Source organism: Vigna angularis, chromosome 4, assembly GCF_016808095.1.
Source record: "Vigna angularis cultivar LongXiaoDou No.4 chromosome 4, ASM1680809v1, whole genome shotgun sequence".
Lineage (NCBI taxonomy): Eukaryota > Viridiplantae > Streptophyta > Magnoliopsida > Fabales > Fabaceae > Vigna > Vigna angularis.
Genome location: NC_068973.1, coordinates 25,870,167 through 25,893,545, shown reverse-complemented (window position 1 = coordinate 25,893,545; position 23,379 = coordinate 25,870,167). Strand labels below are relative to the sequence as shown.

At 33.3% G+C, this 23,379-nt stretch overlaps 1 protein-coding gene across 1 annotated transcript; it reads left to right on the top strand.

The window, feature by feature from the left end:
• The first annotated feature begins 214 nt into the window (after positions 1–214).
• On the top strand, positions 215–3,840 carry LOC108330339 (RPM1 interacting protein 13). Its single transcript, XM_017564827.2, has 5 exons — positions 215–450; positions 695–781; positions 871–945; positions 1,032–1,059; positions 3,710–3,840. Exons 1-5 carry the CDS (start codon positions 232–234, stop codon positions 3,838–3,840), a joined length of 540 nt encoding a protein of 179 aa, XP_017420316.1. The 5' UTR covers positions 215–231.
• The last annotated feature ends 19,539 nt before the right edge of the window (positions 3,841–23,379 follow it).

Below are 23,379 nucleotides of genomic sequence, written 5' to 3'. Positions count from 1 at the left end.
TTTTATTTTATTTTAGCGTATAAATTTACTAAAATTCAAACTGAAAAAACAATTATAACAGATCCGTAACGTAACACTTCCACTTAAATCGCTACGGTAGCATCGAAGTCAGGCGCATGATGGAATGCGAAGGGTTTGTATGAGCATCAGAATTTGATATTCTTTGGAATCCGAAGAGTCTACATTCTCGTTTCTTTGAAGCCAAAAGGGACAGAAAGGAAGCAAGAAGAAATGGAAGAAGAGATAACGGTGAATGGAAAAAGTTCAGTCCTTATAAGGCTAAAGGATACTCCGCCCAGAGTCTGTTCGAGAAAAGAAGACATGAAACGTTTAGACGAAACTGAGGATTGTTTCGTGTTAGATTTCGACCCACATGACTCGTTGGACGACAAAAATAGCCACCAAGGTGATGCCTCTAAGGATTTCTACATTGTTAGTGAAAACGGTAAGGTAATATCGACAAAACCTATCGTAGATAAGATTTTACTTCATTATATATTACAGTATTCTTAACCCTCCCACAATTGTTGTCGCTGCATAGCTTGAAGGGTATGTTTTGGTTTGGAGGTGAAGTAAAATGTCGCAAAAAGTTTTCATTTTTGAATCAAATTTTTGAGAATATTCTTGCTGCTTGAGTGATGATTGTTGTCGAATTTTATTATTTAAAAGTTATTTGTTTCTCTCAATTGTATAGGTAGCTTGCAGGGATTACCCACATCCAAGACATCTGTGTGTTAAATTTCCGTTTACCACAACACCTCACCAGAGCTATTGCGAACTGGTAATTATTAATTAACATGTGATTTGAGTTGCTGTCTTTGTATTTTGCCTGTTCGTGTTCACCTTAATTACCTGCGATCATATGTGCAGTGTTACTGTCGTGTATGTGGCATACGTGCTCCTTGTAAGCATTGGACCCAATCAAAGTCTCCACACTGTGATGAAGTTTATCATAAATTTTCAAGCAGAGTTTTGGAATTCGGGGAATATGAAGAAATCTGTAGAATATAAACTGAATTTTTTGTTTTCAGTTGTATGATGATGTTCCTGGGGAATGGGGTACTTTATTAGCTTCAAATTTTGCTTTTTTCTGTGTGTGCAGAACCTTATGTTACCTTATGTAATTCTGTAGATTTCGCATCCCTTTCACTTCATGTTTTTATGAATGGCTATTAAAAAGAATGTTTAGAAACAGGAAAATTTTATTTAACTTGACCATTTTTACAAGGAAAAATAGTCTTAACACAAAAACTGCGGGTGACCATGAAGAAAAATCATGTTGCACAACATAAATTATTTATTTCTCACGTTCAAAACAAAAAAAGATGACTTAACTTTAAAATCGATTCTCTGATATAAATAATCGATTCTTTGATTCTTTGTAGGATTCTTCATTATATATATATATATATATATATATATATATATATATATATATATATATATATATATATATATATATATATATATATAATGATAATTATCAATTTTGGAAAAAAAAATCAAATCTCAAATTTTATACATATATAAATATTAATATCAATAATTAATTAATTAATACAATATAATAAAATAATTTATAATAATACTAATATAAATAATAATAGTAATAGTAATAATAGCTATTATAATAATAATTATTATTATAATAAATTAAAACAATATTAACATAATTTAACTAATGTCAATAAATATATCAAAAACTCAAGAATTACCACTCGCATCATTAATATATAATCAATGTCAAAATAATTCTCTTTTATCATAACAGGAAAAAAAAGTGTATTGAAAGTAAATGATACATTAATATGGTGATAATAGTGTACATATATAGCAAATGTAAATAATATATGATCTTATAATTATGTTTCACATTAAAATTTTATAAATAAATATGGTAACAATTAATATTTATAATTATTTATTAATAATTACATTAATTATAATATCGTTCTAAGTTTGTTTTTCAATTGATTGAATTGTCTATAAGTTAATAGTGAAATAATCAACAAAGCGATAAAAACAAATTACATGATTTAAAAGAAAAAAAAACATAGCTTTATGAAATATGAAAAAATTATTATATGATATAAATAATTGATTCTTAACTATATATATATATATATATATATATATATATATAACATTCCATTTTAATAGTATAGAACTATTAAAATAAAATATACATACATGATAACTTACAAGAACCTAAGATTAATAGAGAGAAGATTATATCCTTAAAGAGCAAAAACTATTTATCTTGTTGCTTCTCTCTCAACCAACCGCTGCAAAGTTGAAAAGATGTCTCTTTCCTAAGCTCACACTAGTTAAGATAATAATTGTAAAAGAGAAAACAACAAACAGACAAAACACAAAAGCAAGGGTAAGCTAGTGATACAAAATATTTCATAATATACTTAAGTATTTTAAACATTCCACAATGATATATATAACAATTTAACCAACCAAACACTTTACACATGACCATACTTTAACTGGACTGTCTCGACTTAGAATGAATGGCGAGCTATGGTGGGTTATGCACTTGTGGTGGCTTCTACTGCTTTGCAAAGTCATTGCCAATGAGTTTCACCCTATCACACTCACAAGGTTAGTCTGCTCCACGCCCTGGATCATACTGGAAGCACTCAAGACTAAGACCTCCTACTACTCTACCCACATGTGTAATTCTTTCTCTACTTGAGAATGAAAGACCATTACAGTGTTAGGATAATCCCAAGATTGAGCTCATTGCATTCATATTAATGATACTTGAAACCACCACTAAGAAGTTCCTCCTTGGAACTTTCATCCATACCTTTGAAACCATTGAGATCACTTCACATTCACATAGTACATCAATATATGAGACTACTAATCATACATTAAAGAAATAGAAATACACATACAAGTCATAAGAAATCACACAATAACACAATTTCTTCATAGCAACATGATAATCCTACTTAGGCAAGGAAAATAACTTTGAAACCCTCACCAACAGCTTCAGAAGGTTCCAAAAACCCCAAAATGACCTAAAGAACATCCAAAATTAATACCTGAAACCCCAAATTTTATATTTCCAAAACCTGAAAAAGAAACTAAAACTAGTACGGTAGTCACTACTAGAAAAATCGTTGTTACATACGGCCAAAATCCGTATGTAAGCTCAAAAATCCATATGTAATGATGAGTTACATACGAATTACATACGCACAAAAATCCGTATATAATGTGGTCATAGATAACTTTACATACACATAAATTCAATGTAATTACATACAGATATTACATACAGATATTAGATACCAATATTACATGTGGATATTACATACAGATATTACATATGGATATTACATACATATATTACATACGAATATTACATATGAAAAAAATCCGTATGTAAGCGCACACAGATTACATACAGATAAATCTGTATGTAACAATGTTGGCAGATTTAAATGTATGACCTGGTGCAAAGATCCCACATACTTATAAAATCAGTTCAATCATACAAATGGAAACATTTTAAAGACGCACAATACTCTCATACATTCATATATTGATGGAATAATAATAGTCTTCATACATAATAATTTGTTGGATCAATACATAATAGTCTTCCATCATATAAGATATCTAACAAGTTACTAATAATATCAAATGTCTGAAATTCCTAATACTAATAATCCTTATAATGATTTTCTAGATCTTGAAGTTGATCTTCTTGCTGGTCTTCATGATTGTGCTGGGGCTGATTTTGTTGGTTTGTCGTTGGGAGGATACTTTGTGCAGCCGTGGCTGCCAACGGTGGAAGATACTGCATTATTGCACCAATAAAAGTTTGGAATTATGAAGTGATATGTCATATTTGTTCCTCACTACTAGTTAGTTGTGACTCACTATTTGCCAGTCGCGACTCACTCTAGGCTAGTCTGGTTTGTAGTTCATTAAACTCCTCTGTATTAACTTGTTGACTAGAAGATGATTGTGTCTACTGCAAGTAGCTATCCACACATTCATCCTGAGAATCCACATGTCCAATCCCATAAACTCGTCCCTTGTACCTTCTACCAGCTGCCTGTAACCAACTTCTATTCCTTAGTTTTTCCTGCTCAATAGGATCAAGGGGTTGGTTTCTGACACACCAATGGATGCAGTCTCAGACAGGGCTTGAGAAAATCTACTTTGAAATTCTTCCTATTCAAATATTAAATGTTTGCATTAATAAGATATAGTAAATAATTATTAATGGGGGAAATGTAATACAAGTTGTAGAAACTAACATGTGTCTACCTAGATCTAGTATCTACAAATTCTCCAGTTAAACATCGAATATGTGTTTGTTGAAATATTTCATCAACATGGACGGATCGATCGAGCTCCTATGACTGCAAACAAATAAATATGTCAAGTAAAGAAGGGTATGACTTATTTTAAAAGGAATTCATATTATATATAAAGAAATCTAACCAAGCGAATAGCGTGGTCATGCACGCTAATAGAACCTCAAGTATGCAAAGATCCTCCCTTTTCTGATTCACGATTATTTTTTTGTTGTATCACATTTTTCTCGATATGTTGGCATGTTCCATTTCTCCAACAAACCGGTTCATACTGCATCTCCCATCCAATGTGGCTTTTTTATCTTTTCTTCGTGCCTCTTTAAACATATCTGAAAGTCTGTGAGATGCTTTGGAGTGAAATTTTTTTAGAACTCTTTACTCATCCTCAGGCCTCTATGACACCTTTTTCTATTATTACAATGTTGCAGTTGGAATTGTTTAAATCAAATGTATGGAAATGAAAATAAATAAAGTACTTTGATATGCCAAAGAAGCAAAAGACATTGCATTCAGATATCATTATACAAACCATTCATTTCAATCTAATACAATATATAATCATAATTATTATTTGAAGTAGAATCTCATACAAAATATATGTTCGTGTTGAATGTACATGATCAAGTTTTCATTGTCAAACATAATTGAATTTACTCACCTTTAAATGAGTTTGAACTTTTAAATGTTGCAATCATCATAAAATACCCTTAGAATGATTTGACACGTTGATTTTATACCTTAAATCGTTTGAAGTAAAGAGCTCTGTCTCTCTTGGGGATTGCTCCCCATGTTAGCCATGACTCATCAAATTGTTGCTTGATGGTGCTTGTGATGGCCTTGGAAGCAATTTTTGATGGATCAGAACCAGGTGATACCATCTACATCAACAAAATTCATGAATAACATGCTCAAGAACATCTATTTAAAAGGCAATTAAGTGCATAGAAGTAGATATGACGAAAAAGATGAATTAAAGCAGTTGATAAAATAGTTGTAGATGAGAAAGGATAAAAATAATGAAACCTAGATGGATGCACAACTAAGTCCAATTATGATCTAGGTGTTAGCAAAATGATGAAGATGAAGTTTTGATGATATCTAAATCAAGTCAAGAACAACCAAGACTCATGAAGAATGATTTTTGAAGACTTGTAACTTTTGTAATAACTGTATGAACATAGGAAATTAGTGGTTTTATGTATGCATTCAAAAGTGATGTAAAAATGTACCAAGAAGCAAAAATTGTGCAGTGTTAATCGATTAACAGGGGTCAGTAATCGATTATTCCAGAGAGCAATGGAAAAGCTCAGCACTGCATGCTAATCGATTAACAAGGGATGTTAATCGATTAGCGCTAATCGATTAGCATGGGCTGTTAATCGATTAGCGCTAATCGATTAGCATGGGCTGTTAATCGATTAGCAAGGTGACCGTTTGAAAAACTAGCCGTTTTTGAGCCGTTGGACTATCCGTTGTTTTGTCTTTTAGTGACTAATCGATTAGTAACTTAAGATAATCGATTAACACAGTCAGAAAGGCTGAAAACGAAAAATGGAAGAGCCTTTGGATGAGTCTAAAAATAGACTCTTATTTCCTCTCAAGGTCATCAACTACAACTCTTCCCTTGTGCTCAAATACTCAGAAACTCTTGAGAATTGTGTGCTCTTGCTCAGCTAAGGAAACTCTGTCTGTAGAGTTGGTGAAATACTGCTACGGTGATAGAGGAATAGCTGGTTCATCCTTGGTGTGTCTAAGTAAGTGTTCGGAAGAGGAAGTCATCCTTCGTGAAGTATTCGGAGGAAGTGTTTCATCCTTTGTGAAGATTCAAAGGAGGTGTTGTTTCATCTTTTTTGGCATCAAGAGAGGTGTTTTCTAAACTTTTACAAATTGTATCTGTGTGATTGTAGTTTGTAATTGTTTTGTGATTAGTGAAGTGTTTATCTTGTTTTGAGATAAGCAACTGGACGTAGGATTGGTAAGATCCGAACCAGGATAAAATCATCTGTGCAAATTTCTCTCAACCTTACTCTATTTTATTGTCTTTATTATTTGCTAAGTAAGTTTAATTGAGTAGAAATTTTTAAGGCACACGTTTTTAGTAAGAACCAATTCACCCCCCCTCTTGGTTTGTTATTCCATGCTAACCATTCCGCTGCAGCCGCTCTGACAATTGGTATCAGAGCTTGCTTTGATAGTCATTCAAATGGCAGGATCACATCAAACCTTTGCAGAGGGTGCATCAATCAATAGACCACCACTATTCACAGGTGAAAATTACGCATTTTGGAAAGTCAGAATGCAAATTTTTATGGAATCTATTGATATAGATATTTGGGATGCTGTTGCATTTGGTCCTTTTGTTCCAACTAACAATATGCAGGAACCAAAGCCCCGTGACCAATGGACTGCTGAAGATAAGAAAAAATTTGGTAATGATGTAAAAGCTCGTAATATTATTTCATCTGCTTTAACTGTTGACGAGTTTTACAGGATTTCTATTTGTAAAACTGCACAAGAAATGTGGGAAGTACTTAGAGTAACCCATGAAGGTACAGATGATGTTAAGAGAGCTAGAAAGAATACCTTAATCCAGGAATACGAAATGTTCAGGATGAAGCAAGGGGAAACAATAGTAGATGTTCAGAAACGCTTCACCAACATCGTAAACCATCTTATTGGATTAGGTAAGTCTTTCGATACTGATGAGCTTAATATAAAAATTTTAAAATCTTTAGACAGGTCTTGGCAACCAAAAGTGACTGCAATTTCTGAGTCACAAAATCTCAACACAATGACCATGGCTGCATTATTTGGAAAGTTGAGAGAGCATGAACTTGACCTCGGAAGACTAGATGAAGAAGAAGCAAAAACTAAGAAAAAGACTCTAGCCTTCAAATCTGAGGTAGAAAAGAGCAAAAGCAAAATGGAAGATGAAGACTCAGAAGAAGATGAAAATTTGAGTCTACTAATCAAGAGGTTCAATAGGTTCATGAAATCAAAAGGCAAAGGGAGATTCAGAAACGAAAAGAGAGAAAATCAAGGATCTTCCTCAAACTATAGATGCTATGGTTGCGGAGAAAAGGGACATTTAAAAGCAGACGGCCCAAATCAAAAGAAGGGTGAAGAAAAGAAAGAAAAGAAATTCTTCAAGAAAAAGAGAGCATACATCGCATGGGACGATGACAACGAATCAATTTCTGACTCGAGCAGTTCTGATGAAGAAGTTAACATATGTCTAATGGCGGATGACGACACTGCTGGAAGCCAAGTAAGTACATCTAACGATTCAGATAATTTTAGTCAATATGATAGTGAAACTGAATTGCATGATACTTATGCTGCTTTATTAGTAGAATCCGAAAAATTAGATATAGCTCATAAGAAATTGAAAAAGGATTTCAAAGAGTTAAAATTAAATTTTGAAAATATTCTTGAAGAAAATGAAAATTTGAAAATCACTTCTGAAAATTTCTCTAAAATAAATGATAATTTGAAAACTGAATTTACAAATTTGTCTGAAGAAAACAGAAGTTTGAAAAATAAATTTTTATATCAAGCAGAAGAAATCAGAAATTTAAAAAGTAAAGTTTTATATTATGAAAAAGAAAAATATATTGCTAATAATGAATGTGAATCTTGCATAAAATTCAAATATTTTTCTGAAAATACAACCACTGGAGAATGTAGTAAAATTTCTGAAAATAGAACTGCTAATAAATTTGTTCCTAAAAATAAATATAGAACTCGCAGAACATGGGTAGAAAAAGGAACTATTAACAGGAACACAAATGTTGCATCATGCTTTTATTGTATGAAAAAGGGTCATACATCTAACAAATGTAAAATTAAGCATTATGGTGTTCCAAGTGGTAGATATGCTTGGGTTGTAAAACGATTTTAATCTTTTTAATGTAACCCAAAGGACCCATACAAAGTAGTTGGGTACCTAAATAGCTTGTTCTTTTTATGTTGTAGGAATTATCAAAACCAAGGAAGTATATGTGGTGTCTTGACAGTGGATGTTCAAAACACATGACCGGAGATAAAAAGAAATTTATAAGCTTCCGGAAAAAGGAACGAGGCTTTGTCACCTATGGTGACAACAACAAAGGAAAAATCTTTGGAATTGGAGATATTGGAAGTGAAGATACCTTGATGATCAAAGACGTGCTATTTGTGGAAGGATTAAAGCACAACTTAATTAGCATTAGTCAATTATGCGATAAAGGATTCAAGGTAACCTTCGAACAAAATTCTTGCACTATTTATAAAAATGATTCTTCTGAAATTGCTTTGAAAGGAATTAGGCATAACAATATTTATTTGATTGATTTAGAAAATGCATCAAATAGGAATATTTCATGTTTAGTAGTAAAAGAAGAAAATCCATGGTTATGGCATAAAAGAGCTGCACATATTCATATGCAACAATTGAATAAACTCATTTCTAAAGACTTAGTAATTGGTCTACCAAAACTAAAATATGTGAAAAATAAATTGTGTGATGCATGTCAAAAGGGAAAACAAGTGAAATCATCTTTTCATTCGAAAAATGTTGTTTCTAGTTTAAAACCCTTAGAACTTTTGCACATGGATTTATTTGGTCCCTCTAGGATAAAAAGTTTTGGAGGAAATTATTATGCTTTAGTTATTGTAGATGATTATTCAAGATATACTTAGACTTTCTTTCTTACTCTTAAAAGTGAAGCTTTCAAAGAATTTAAAAAGTTTGCAAATTTAGTTCAAAATGAAAAGGATTTGAAAATAAAGGCTATTAGAAGTGACCATGGAGGTGAATTTCAAAATGAATCTTTTGAAACTTTTTGTGAAGAATATGGCATTTCTCATAATTTTTCTGCACCTAGAACTCCTCAACAAAATGGAGTTGTAGAAAGAAAGAATAGATCCTTAGAGGAACTTGCTAGAACTATGTTAAATGAATATAGTGTTCCTAAACAATTTTGGGCTGATGCTGTGAGTACTGCATGTTATGTATTGAATAGAATGCTTATTAGGCCAATTTTGAAATGTACTCCTTATGAACTTTTTAAAGGTAGAAAACCAAATGTTTCACATTTAAGAATTTTTGGATGCAAATGTTTTGTCTTAAATAATGGAAAACAAAATTTAGGAAAATTTGATTCCAAAGCCGATGAAGCTATTTTTCTAGGATATTCTCTAACTAGCAAAGCTTATAGAGTTTTTAATCGGAAAACATTTGAAATAGAAGAATCTGTGCATGTTGTCTTTGATGAAATTGTGGACCTTGAGGCAAAACCTCTTGAGTCAGATGAATCAGATGCAGGTGAAAATGAAGGCTTGCAAAAGACAACAAATGAAGAGAAAATGAATAATCCTCAAGATGATGAAGATCTAAACAAAATATGGCAACAACCTAAAGGATTATCATTGGATAACATCATTGGCGACATATCAAAAGGGGTAAACACTAGAAGAAATTTAGTTAATTTTTGTATGAATGTAGCTTTTATGTCGCAGATAGAACCTAAGAACATAAAGAAAGCTCTTCAAGATGAACAATGGTGTATTGCAATGCAAGAAGAACTCAACCAGTTTGAAAGAAATCAAGTTTGGGAATTGATTCCTAGAGAAGATATTCATCAAGTAATTGGAACAAAATGGGTATTCAGAAACAAACTGGATGAAGATGGAAACATCACCAAGAATAAAGCTAGGCTTGTGGCTCAAGGATATAGTCAAGAAGAAGGTATAGATTATGATGAGACATATGCTCTAGTTGCCAGGTTAGAGGCAATACGCCTACTTCTTGCTTATGCATCTATAATGAAATTTAAATTATTTCAAATGGATGTTAAAAGTGCATTTCTAAATGGTTTTATAAAAGAAGATGTGTATGTTGAACAACCACCCGGTTTTGAAGATTTTAAATTTCCAAATCACATCTATAAGTTAAAGAAAGCACTTTATGGTTTAAAACAAGCACCTAGATCTTGGTATGAAAGACTTAGCAATTTTCTTTTAGAAAATGATTTTAATAGAGGAAAAGTTGATTCCACTTTGTTTATTAAAAGAGTTGGAAAACATATTTTGATTATTCAAGTATATGTTGATGATATTATTTTTGGATCAACAAATAAATCTCTTTGTGAGGAATTTGCTAAGACTATGCAGGGTGAATTTGAAATGTCTATGATGGGAGAATTAACATTCTTCCTTGGTCTTCCAATTAAGCAAATGAAAGAAGGTACGTTCATTTCTCAAACTAAGTATTGTAGAGAAATTCTTAAGAAGTTTGAAATGGACAAAGCAAAGGAAGCATCTACACCTATGGGAACCTCTTGCTATCTTGACAAAGATGAGTCAGGTAAAGAGGTAAATCAAACTAAATATAGATGCATGATAGGTTCTTTGTTATACCTTACTGCTAGTAGACCGGATATTATGCAGAGTGTTTCTGTGTGTGCTAGGTATCAATCTAGTCCTAGAGAATCTCACCTTACAGCAGTTAAAAGAATATTGAAATATCTTAAGGGAACTGCATCCTTTGGTTTATGGTATCCATCAGGAACGGAACCTAGTCTTGTAGGTTTTTCCGATGCAGATTATGGAGGTTGTAAGATAGATAGAAAAAGCACTAGTGGAACATGTCATCTTCTAGGTAGTTCCTTAGTTTCTTGGAACTCTAAGAAACAAGCCTGTGTAGCCTTATCAACCACTGAGGCTGAATATATTGCTGCTGGAAATTGTTGTGCGCAAATTTTATGGATGAAACAGCAATTAGAAGATTATGACATTCATTTAGATCATATTCCGCTTAAGTGTGATAATACAAGTGCAATAAATCTTTCAAAGAATCCCATAATGCATTCTAGAACCAAGCACATTGAGATTAGGCATCACTTTCTTAGAGATCATGTGCAAAAAGGAGATTGTGAAATAGAATATATTGATACACAACATCAATTAGCTGATATTTTCACCAAAGCATTGCCTAAGGATAGATTCTATGAGCTTAGAAGAGATTTAGGAATATTGAAAACATCTTAAAATTCGAAATAGGTAAAATTTAATGGTTTTCGGAAATCAGCGTCAGTTAATCGATTAGTCAGTGCCACTAATCGATTAGCGCTAATCGATTAGCAAGTCCTGTTAATCGATTAGCAAGCGTTACAGGCAGTAAATACTGCAAATTCTAGGCCTTTATGCAACAAACTAGGATGGATGACATGATGGCTTATCACACTCATCGCTATGATGAAATTAATACTCACCTCAAGGAAATTGATGATAAACTAGCCAAACTATATGTTCCCAATAGTGATGATAAGTCTTAGGCACTTTATGCTTCTATGCTTTTTGTAGTGTGTGTGCTATATATTTTACTCCTTTGTATGCTTGGCTCTTTAAATTCAATAAAATATGCTGTTTTTCCTTAATATTTCTATGCATATGTCCTTTTATTAAGGGGGAGTATAATTTCTAATAAGTTTAGGGGGAGCAATTATACATCACTTTTTAATAATGATCAAAAAGGGGGAGAAATAAAATATTTAAAGCCTTAAACTTATTTCTAAGTTCACTAACAATTGTTTCTTCCTTAAGTTGTGTTTTAAATACAGATTATTATCAAAAGCTTTAAACATCAAGAAGGTTTTGATCATCATCAAAAAGGGGGAGATTGTTAGCAAAATGATGAAGATGAAGTTTTGATGATATCTAAATCAAGTCAAGAACAACCAAGACTCATGAAGAATGATTTTTGAAGACTTGTAACTTTTGTAATAACTGTATGAACATAGGAAATTAGTGGTTTTATGTATGCATTCAAAAGTGATGTAAAAATGTACCAAGAAGCAAAAACTGTGCAGTGCTAATCGATTAACAGGGGTCAGTAATCGATTATTCCAGAGAGCAATGGAAAAGCTCAGCACTGCATGCTAATCGATTAACAAGGGCTGTTAATCGATTAGCGCTAATCGATTAGCATGGGCTGTTAATCGATTAGCAAGGTGACCGTTTGAAAAACTAGCCGTTTTTGAGCCGTTGGACTATCCGTTGTTTCGTCTTTTAGTGACTAATCGATTAGTAACTTAAGATAATCGATTAACACAGTCAGAAAGGCTGAAAACGAAAAATGGAAGAGCCTTTGGATGAGTCTATAAATAGACTCTCATTTCCTCTCAAGGTCATCAACTACAACTCTTCCCTTGTGCTCAAATACTCAGAAACTCTTGAGAATTGTGTGCTCTTGCTCAGCTAAGGAAACTCTGTCTGTAGAGTTGGTGAAATACTGCTACGGTGATAGAGGAATAGCTGGTTCATCCTTGGTGTGTCTAAGTAAGTGTTCGGAAGAGGAAGTCATCCTTCGTGAAGTATTCGGAGGAAGTGTTTCATCCTTTGTGAAGATTCAAAGGAGGTGTTGTTTCATATCTTGTGGCATCAAGAGAGGTGTTTTCTAAACTTTTACAAATTGTATCTGTGTGATTATAGTTTGTAATTGTTTTGTGATTAGTGAAGTGTTTATCTTGTTTTGAGATAAGCGACTGGACGTAGGATTGGTAAGATCCGAACCAGGATAAAATCATCTGTGCAAATTTCTCTCAACCTTACTCTATTTTATTGTCTTTATTATTTGCTAAGTAAGTTTAATTGAGTAGAAATTTTTAAGGCACACGTTTTTAGTAAGAACCAATTCACCCCCCCCCCCCCCCTCTTGGTTTGTTATTCCACGCTAATCATTCCGCTGCAGCCGCTCTGACACTAGGTACCAAGACAGACCCCAACAAACCAATATTTCTACACTTATCCACTCATCATTCTATAACTCTAATCAAACACTAAGACATGTTTGTCAACTATTGCCATGTAGAAAACAAGCCAGTTACTGCCCTACACCAAAACTCACCACAAAGTTGTCATACCAGCACCTAAAGCATGCAATTTATGTTCAAACACACAAGCATAAAGAACCAAAACAAAGTTTAACGAAGTATGCACTTATTAACGAAGTTTAAGATCATCCTCTAATCATTATACTCATAAAAAATGTTGCACACTAGCCAAGATCGTTTATTCACCGCATGCTTAGACCATTCAAGCAATTAGAAACCACATAAGTAGCAAATCAAAATCCTATTTAAACCAAATAGTGTATCATTCCTATATTGGCAACAAGCAACAATGTAAGATACCAACCACAACACTCTACATTAGCGTTATTCAACCCATTTAACTTTTCATCCAACACATACAATCACATCATTTACCTATAACATTGAAAAAAGACCAGAGCAGACATAATATATTTTTACATGGCTTCATCAGTAGTGATAAAGTACCATGTGCAGCAGAAATAATGTACTATCTCATACCAGGATGAATATAAACAAGTTTTGATCTTATAGGCACTCATCAATTTCATCACAACTAAAATTCAGCTTTAAAGACGTTCCTCGGTCAGATACAATCATACTCCAACATCCCCTAATCCCTACAAACCTTAATTAACTCAAGCACAAACCTAACAGTGCTAATGAAATCAGGAAGACAATGCTAGACAGAGAGAGCAATAGCGTTGAGAAAATAATCCCTAATGATAATCTAACTCAGAGATCAAAAGCAAGGTAGACTATTGTACTATTAACTAAATACACAATTCTTTCCAACTTTGACACACAAATACATCAACCCTGCCTATATCTATTCAGTGCTAGCACTATCAAATTCATCTTCTTCATCATCTTCACTTTCTTCATCTTCATTGCATTCTTCCGATTCAGTTGTTTCTTCATCCATATGCCCTTGAAACGATGAAACATTCATGGCGTCCACTTCTTCAACCTTACCTTCTATATCTTGCAAACGGGTAACTTGTTCAACTTCAATGACGTTATTAACTTGTGACATTTCATCCACTTGGTATGCCACATCGAGTTGTGCAAGAAATGATACACAATTAATATTGAAAGGAAAGGTGAAAGTGAGAGGATGAAAAGGAGTAAAGATAATGATATACAAAAGGGAATATGTTGATTCTGTAATGAAATATTATACACTACAATGATGTAATATAGACCTCTTTAGGATATATATATATATATATATATATATATATATATATATATATATATATATATATATATATATATATATATATATATATATATATATATATATATATATACTAATTATAGTTTATGCGCACGGACATGGAAGCCTTGTAAAGTCACTTCTACGAAAATCTAATGTTGATTTTAATGTATGTTTTCAACATCCTTTCTAGATTCAGTAGTTTAACTCTTGCCAGAAAAGGCTGTAGAGTTTTGGTTAGAACAAGCGATATCGTCGAGTCGCGCAGCGGAATAAAATTGCGGAAAGCATGTTCGGTCAATTTAAAAAAAATGGTTCCTTTAATTTTCTTATAAACGTTTTATCAAACAGTTGATGTGCAGAAAATGTAAAGAGTATAGGGAGTAGAAAAATCACATAAATGAATTTTATCTTGGTTCGAATCAAAAGATTCTACGTCCAGTCGTTAATCACTATGAATAGTGATTAACCTTTTTCACTAAAAACAGTTTAACAGTTTGTACAAATTACAAGATAGTGAGTGGAGATTAAGAAACGAGAACACCTTTCGTTCGACAAACGAACGGAACAATCTTCCTTCGACAAAAGAACTGGAAGCAGCTTCCTTCGACAAACGAACCGGAAGCAAGAACACTCAGCCAACTTGAAAAGAACCGCTCCAACCTTTGACACACAAAGCGCGAGCTTCTCTTTTTCACAAGACTTGACAAGAGCAAGAACTGGCACTTGAGAACTTCCTCAGATTGCATTGTATTCTCAAAATCGTAAAGTTTCCTTTTCACTCTCAAAGAGTTTCCCTTAGGCACAAAGCTCTAATACTGTCAAAATGAAAAGTTACTTTCTAAAAGTTGTGAAGACCTCTATTTATAAGCCAGGGTCAGATTTTAAAAGAACACTTCCCAATTGCCAATGATAATCGATTATTGTAAGTAAAAATCGATTATCCTTGTCCGTTATGGGGATTTTCAAAAAGTGATAATCTATTATTCTGAGCAATAATCGATTATCTGCGCATGCAAGGTTTATTCAAATGAGCTCTGTGATCATCGATTATTACACCAAATAATGAATTATTTATGCAGACTTCCTAAAGACAGGAAAACTTCTAAGTGTTTACATCAACAAAGTTATTCCTATTACAATTTATTCAACAAAAATGCTTTTAAAATAAGTACAACAAAAGTCTTTAAGTTCTTCATCTTGTACCATCATCAAAACCATAATATCTTCAAGACACCAATGCTCCTCATTGGTAACAATCTCCCCCTTTTCGATGATGATAAAAAATCTCTTGTTTAAAAGCATTTCTAAATATCTGCACAAATTTCATACTTTTAAACATATAAAGATGTTAGTAATAATTATACTAATTAGAAGTTTTCTCCCCTTTTTTTATCATAAGCAAAAAGTAAAAATAAATACTCCCCCTCAAATGTTGCTCCCCCTCAACAAAAGAATGGATGCAATTCAAATATTATAAAATTATTGAGTACTAGATGTCATTCAAATATTATAAGGAGAAATGAGTAATTAATCTAGAGCAGAGATAAATAACAAGATATCAAACAAACTCATATATCTTTCCCTCAAATAGGTACCATTTATTACAAGATTATGACATAAGATGTCAATAAAAATTTCTCCCCTTCTTATCATAAGAAAAAAAATCATTAATAAAAGTTCCCCCTCAAATGGTTCTCCCTCTCAACAAAAGAATAGATGCATTTCTTTTAAAATAAAATTTAAATTTTTATAACATGAAAGAGAAAAATACATCATGAATTACAGAATGGAAATTCAACTCGAATCAAGAAATACAATTAAGAGTTAGAAAGGAGGGGTTTGGAGGATAATCAAGAGGTTGAAGATGTCAATAAAAAAATTCTCCCTCTTTTTTTTATCATATTTAAAAGATCATATAATCTTATGCTCTCCCTAAATTAGTTAACTTTAAAAGAATTTAGGGCCTTTTAATTCATTAAAAAATTCTCCCCCTCAAAGTAATATACCCCTTAAAATCAAAAACAGATTCAAAGAATTTTATTTTACGTTTTAACTTAAGATAATCAATTATTACACCAAATAATCGATTATTTGCTAACCAAATTATTAAAATTCATATTTTGAGACCAAGATAATCGATTATTACCCTTGGTAATCGATTATTTACGTTAATTTCCAAAAAACGTAAATTTGGCCAAAATTTCAATCTAACACACATCTAGCATTCATAAATTATTTTCAAAGCTCTTAAAGATTACCAGTATACCATAGAGCTTTCTTTTTCCTTTTGAGAATTCAACCTGCAAAACAAAACAATATACTTTTGGTCCCCACAATCTCCTTTAGGTCCTTTGAGGTTAGAGATAAATTACTTTATAACAAGAATCCAAACATATTTTCCATTAGGAACATTAAAATGTTTTATTCTACATTTATTTGAAGTGTGCCCCTTTTTCATGCAATAAAAACATGTGACAACATTTGAATTTCTATAACACATAGTTCCTTTTTCGACTCATACCCTACGGGTTCTTCTTTTTATGCACACTTTTGTTTTTATAAATCTTTTTAACAAATATAGGTGTTTCAACATAATTATTTGTAGTTGTCACTTCAAGAAGATTTTCAAGAATATCAATATCAAGCATATGACTCTTACATGAAAGACATTCAGCAGGATGTTCAACATTTGAAGACTCTTTCATTTCTAAATTGGAGATTTTATTCCTTAAAATAACTTCTTCATCCAATGCCTTCTCATATTTAATTTTCAAATCCTTAAACTCATTTTTCAAATTTTTATGAGCAGCATTCAATTTCTCAGATTCATCAAGTAATTCAAGAAAAGCTTTTTGTACATCAAATTCACTAGTATCAAGGCTAGAGCAACTTACTTGGCTTGTAGTGTCATCAATATTAGTTGTCAAACACAAGTTTGCTTCTTCAACATAATCACTTGAACTTGAAGTGCTTGATGCATTATCCTCTCAAGCAATGTAAGCTCTTTTCTTCTTGACAAACTTCTTTTCTTCACCCTTTTTTATGCTTGGACAATCCGCATTAACATGCCCTTTTTTCTCCGCAACCATAACACCTGTAATTTGAAGAAGATCTTTGTTTCTTCTTTCGGTCCTTTTTAATTTGTTCACTGCCTCTAGCTTTCAAGAACTTGTTGAATTTTCTAAACATGTGAATCATATATTCGTCGTCTGAGTCTCCATCTTCAGATTCCTCACCCTTTTCTAAACTTTTACTTTATGAAAGTTTATATTTGAAGGCCAATGTTTTCTTCTTTCCTTGGGCTTCCTCAGCACTCAGTCTATTCAACTCAAGCTCGTGCTCTCTCAACTTCCAAAAAGGACAGCCATAGACATGGATGTCAAGTCCTGAGACTCACTTATTGCAGTAACCTTTGGCTGCCATGTCTTGTTCAATGATTTCAAAATTTTAACATTTAATTCCTCAGTGTCAGATTTCTTACCTAAACCAAAAAGATGGTTGATGATATGTCTGAAATGTTTTTGCACATCAACGATGGTTTCACCTTGTTGCACCTGAACATCTCATACTCTTGTATCAGGGTATTCTTCCTAGCACGCTTCACATCGTCGGTTCCTTCATGGGTTACTAGAAGAACTTGCCACATCTCCTGAGCCGTTTTGCACACTGAAATCCTATAAAATTCATCTAATACTAAAGCACATGATATTATATTGCGAGCTTTTATATCAAAATGAGCTCGTCTATTTTCTTCAGCAGTCCATGAAAAATATGGTTTTTCTACTTCTATCCCATCAATAGTACTTTTAGGAATATATGGACCATTTAAAACAACTTCCCAAATACCCCTATCAATTGACTCACAAAATATTTGCATTCTTATTTTCCAAAAAACATAATTTTCCCCCATAAACAAAGGAGGTCTATCAATAGAAGCACCCTCGACATACACTTGGTTATGACTGCCCATTTTCGAAAAATTTGAAAACCTATCAAAGCATGCTCTAATACCAATTGTTTGTTAGAACAACCAGTATCGTCGAGTCGTGCAGCGGAATAAAATTGCAGAAAGCCTGTTCGGTCAATTTAAAAAAAATGGTTCCTTTAATTTTCTTATAAACGTTTTATCAAACAGTTGATGTGGAGAAAATGTAAAGAGTATAGGGAGTAGAAAAATCACACAAATGATTTTTATCCTGGTTCAAATCAAAAGATTCTATGTTTAGTCGTTAATCACTACTCACATTTTGTAGAGATCACAAGAAGTGAATGGAGATTAAGAAAGGAGAACACCTTTCGTTCGACAAACGAACGGAACAATCTTCCTTTGGAAAACGAATTGGAAGCATCTTCCTTCGACAAACGAACTGGAAGCAAGAACATTCAGCCAACTTGAAGAGAACCACTCCGACCTTTGACACACAAAGCGCGAGCTTCTCCTTTTCACAAGACTTGACAAGATCAAGAACTAGCACTTGAGAACTTCCTCAGATTGCACTATATTCTCAAAATCGCAAAGTTTCCTTTTCACTCTCAGAGAGTTTTCATTAGGTACAAAGCTCTAATACTGTCAAAATGAAAAGTTACTTTCTAAAAGTTGTGAAGACCTCTATTTATAAGCCAGGGTCAGATTTTAAAAGAACACTTCCCAATTGCCAATGATAATCGATTATTGTAATTAATAATCAATTATCCTTGTCCGTTATGGGGATTTTCAAAAAGTGATAATCAATTATTCTGAGCAATAATCGATTATCTACGCAAGCAAGGTTTATTCAAATAAGCTCTGTGATAATCGATTATTACACCAAATAATCGATTATTTATGCAGACTTCCTAAAGACAGGAAAACTTCTAAGTGTTTACATCAACAAAGTTATTCCTATTACAATTTATTCTACAAAAATGCTTTTAAAATAAGTACAACAAAAGTCTTTAAGTTCTTCATCTTGTACCATCATCAAAACCATAATATCTTCAAGACACAAATGCTCCTCATTGGTAACATAGAGAAAGTTTCATTTAATTCAACAAATATTATAAAATATAAGTTTGTCTTCTTAGTAGTTTCTGAAGGTGATGTTTAAAAGAAGAGTTAAATTATGTTTGGTCCTAAAATTCAACAAACATTATAAGCCTTGCTTACTACTTGGTTGAGAAATTTGATTGTAAGTTCTTGACACGGGATTCCAGGCCCTAAGATTGAACACCCATTTCCTATTTCCACTCTCATTGTCGCCTCCCACCCTATATTATAATTGTTACAAACTTGCAAGCAAGTTTTGACAACTTGGATAAAGAATAACATGTTTTTATCGAGGTGAAATGTTCCATTGGTGTACTGTTTTTTCATGGTTTATTATCTTTTAAGTGCTCAATTTAACTACCCTTTCACTAACATTTTTCTTAACTACAGCTATGTGGAGTCAAAAGTGATGTCAAAACTCTAATAATGGGACTGATTACAAGACTGCTGGTTCTGGATGAGTTTCTAGGAAATAGGTGGTTCTGGATGTGTATTGAGAAAGATGATTATGAGAGAAAAGTTACTAAAAGACAAGCATAATTGTCTATGATTGAGTAATACCTATTGGAGTATCAAATGCAGGTAACAATCTCCTGGCAAGATCTTCAGCTAAGTTTAGTAACTGATTATCATATGATGGAACTCTCATGCCCTGCAGACAACATATGTGAACATAATAGTTGATGACTACAGAGTAATATGTACAAATATATTATAATATGAATTAGTAGGAAAAATGAGTCATGACATAAGATGCGAAATCAGAATCCAGGAAATGGATAATATTATAGCACCAACAATCAAGCATATTCCCATCAAATGAGGTTAGTTACATAGAAATTTATAACTATATTCTCAATCGTGAATCATGTCTATAAATAAACCAATGACCTCTAAAACCTCTCAATGTTAACCGTATATGTATACCTTCCATCTGATCTACTCTTTTTATTAGAGCATCTACAATTCTTCTCCAAACATATACAGACCACCTATGACTCCAACACTAATCCCAAACACTCTCACTTATCGTTAACACTTCTTTTACCTCAAGCTTCCAAATTCTATGATAAAATCCATTAATATTTAATAGGTAACTGATAACAATTGAAACTACCGTTATTTGTCATGCAATTTTGATACTAAATTAACCCTTTTTTACTTTGAAGCTTGCTTAAACTCTTGTTTTAGTTTAAATTTGGTGAATAAGTGAATAGAGGTTATACTTAATGATTTTTATCACTGATTTCCTTAATTTTGTAGGTTATTGGTATTTTTGGAAGAGGAGGAGTAAAGTATATAGGAGTTGGAACCCAGGGGAGACAACAAAATCACTAGGAAAGAAGGATGAAGAAGGCGCAGGGTGCCTGGTTGCCGTTTTCTGGGGCCTTGGGGGCTGGTTGTCACGCAACCATGCCTGATTTCCCTCTTTAGGGGTCCTCAGCGTGGGAAGTCTTGGAAGGGCGTTTGCTTGCCCCCATTTGGGGCGCTGAGCGCCACTCAACTCGTAAGCACGCCTGGTTGCCCCCTTTAGGGGCGCTGAGCGCCAGCCAGCTACGTCGTAGGACGCCTGGTTGCCCTCAGCCAGGGCGCTGAGGGCTAGTCTCTTTGCAGTTGGGCCTGGTTGCCCTTAGTTGGGGCATTGAGCGCCAGTGACGTTGGCCCATGATCCAATTTTGATCTATTTAATGACTTACATGCCCTAGGGTTCACATCTTTTGACGGCTGAAGCTCATAAGCACATTTTTCGACCCTTTGGAGGCAGATTTGGCATGTGAGAGCTATCCTCTTCTCTTTCTAGGGTTTTATCTCATTCTTCCATCATTGTACACCTAGTTTCTCCATGACAATGGAGAATTAAACTCATTTGTTGTTGGGGAAGTTGTAACCTCTAAACTTTCATGTATTTGAATATGTTTTGAATTAATTTATGCTTCTTTCATTAATTGTTAGTGATTTTCTCCTTTACTCAATGCTTGTTACGTTTTGATCACTCATAGCATGATGTATGACTTTCTTTATTATTGGGAAATACCTATGAAGCAGAATCCAGAGAATTTCACCCAAAGGGACTATTGCCTAGACATAGGGATAGAATGTTTGGTTGTCTTAAGCTTCTTTTTGTAATGCAAAATTGATTATTAAGGATGCAAGACATTGTGGTCAAATAATTAAGGATAGGCTTTTTACGTCGAGACATCGGGTTCTAAGTAATTTAGAGAGTGACATTAACAATTTAATGAAGAAGATGAATTCTTATATGCATGAAAGTAAGGATGGTGAAATCTAAACCCCAACAACATTATCATCTCATATTATCAACATTATCCATTCACTCTTGTGTTTAGCCTCAATTGATCAAATTTTACATTCAAGTTTTTGCAATTTAATTTTAATCATTGGAATCGTTCTTTAGTCTTAATTAGTTAAGATATTACACGATTGTTTAGGAACACGAGTCTCTTGGGAAACGATACTTGGTCTTACCATTTTATATTACTTGATACGATTTGGTACACTTGTCAATGAGTTAACAGTATCAAATTAATTACTTTCACATGAAGAAAGCAGAAAGAATCTAATAATCCAGGGTTAAAATTATTAGACCAATCTAATAAAAAATCTTTATCAAAATAAATATCATGAAAGCAGTTGGCAATATCAGAAGAGAAAAGTAAATATTTATCAGAGTTGATATCCAACTTAAAATCAGAGGTCAGAAAGCAAAGCATAACCTCATCAGATCCTTCTATAGAAGGTTGTTATCAACGACATCCAATTGAGAACAACATCAACCTAAGGTGTCCATACCATTAACTTTTAAAATTTTACAAAATGTAAGATAAGCATGAATTGTAAATGTAGTCATGTGTATTGTCCAAAAATTGACATACTAACTGTAGCTGATGAGGCTGTCGCGGCCCATCAAATTTGATGTGCAATAAGAATGCAGTATAATGCTAGGAAGTGACTCCTAGGTCGTCTCTCAAGGACCAAATGTGGTTCGAGGCTTAGGTCAAACACGTAGTGGGAGTTTTGAAAGTGTTTTTTTTAATGCAATTGAACTAAATTAAGAAAATAAAAATTAAACACAACCGAATATAATTGAAAGCATTAAAGTTCATGAAAACATTCAACTGGAACATTTAAAACGTCGTGCAACTGGAATTAAACGAAATACCAAAGTGTGTGAATCCAATTCAATGCAACGAGTAAGCTAAACATCAAAAGCAATTCATCACATAAATGACACTAAAAAAATGCTTGAACAGTTAACTTAAATAAGTGAGTAAACTGCTGTAAAATAAAATTTGTGCTGCACCATCTTTCCATCCGAGGCCGTGACACCACTCATCTTCTTCCAGCACGTCATTTCTCAAAGCATCTAAAATGAATTCTCCAAATGAAAAACGCTGCACCCTTCTTCAAGTAAAAACCCAAAACTTCTTCACTCAACTCAACCACCGTACAAGACTTATTCAACTCTGAATCACCACATCTCAACGCTTCTCTCTTCTTCTCCCTTACAAATGAACGAGTTCCCCTCTTCTGAAATCACTCACTGCCTTTCCTTGCTCCACGTCACGGACACACCTCACACCATCTAATCACTATGAATCCGCACACTTCTTTAACTCTCAATCATCGTTTCAGCTGCTTCCAGGAAACAAAATGAAAGTGCTTCCCTTCACTCAAAACGTGACACCACTGCTGCTTGCTTATTCCATCCATCCAGCCGTGACACCAAGTGCTTCATCTCTCCGTGCAGCAGCTCACACTCCTCAACGTGCTTCTCCAACGTGCCCGTCATTCCAGCCCCAACACCGTGTGCTGTCCAAAAGAGTGTTGGATGTGGCAGCAGCAGCTTGAAGACTTTCTTCAATCAATCACCGTGTTTGGTGCTCCCTGGATGCGTGCAAAATGAAAGTAAGG

Bases quoted from the DNA above. Each gene is read 5' to 3' on its own strand.
- LOC108330339 (XM_017564827.2), top strand. From the start codon at position 232: ATGGAAGAAGAGATAACGGTGAATGGAAAAAGTTCAGTCCTTATAAGG. The intron at 782-870 runs GTAATTATTAAT...TCATATGTGCAG, and splicing joins ACCAGAGCTATTGCGAACTG to TGTTACTGTCGTGTATGTGG. The intron at 946-1,031 runs GTTTATCATAAA...TTTTGTTTTCAG, and splicing joins AGTCTCCACACTGTGATGAA to TTGTATGATGATGTTCCTGG.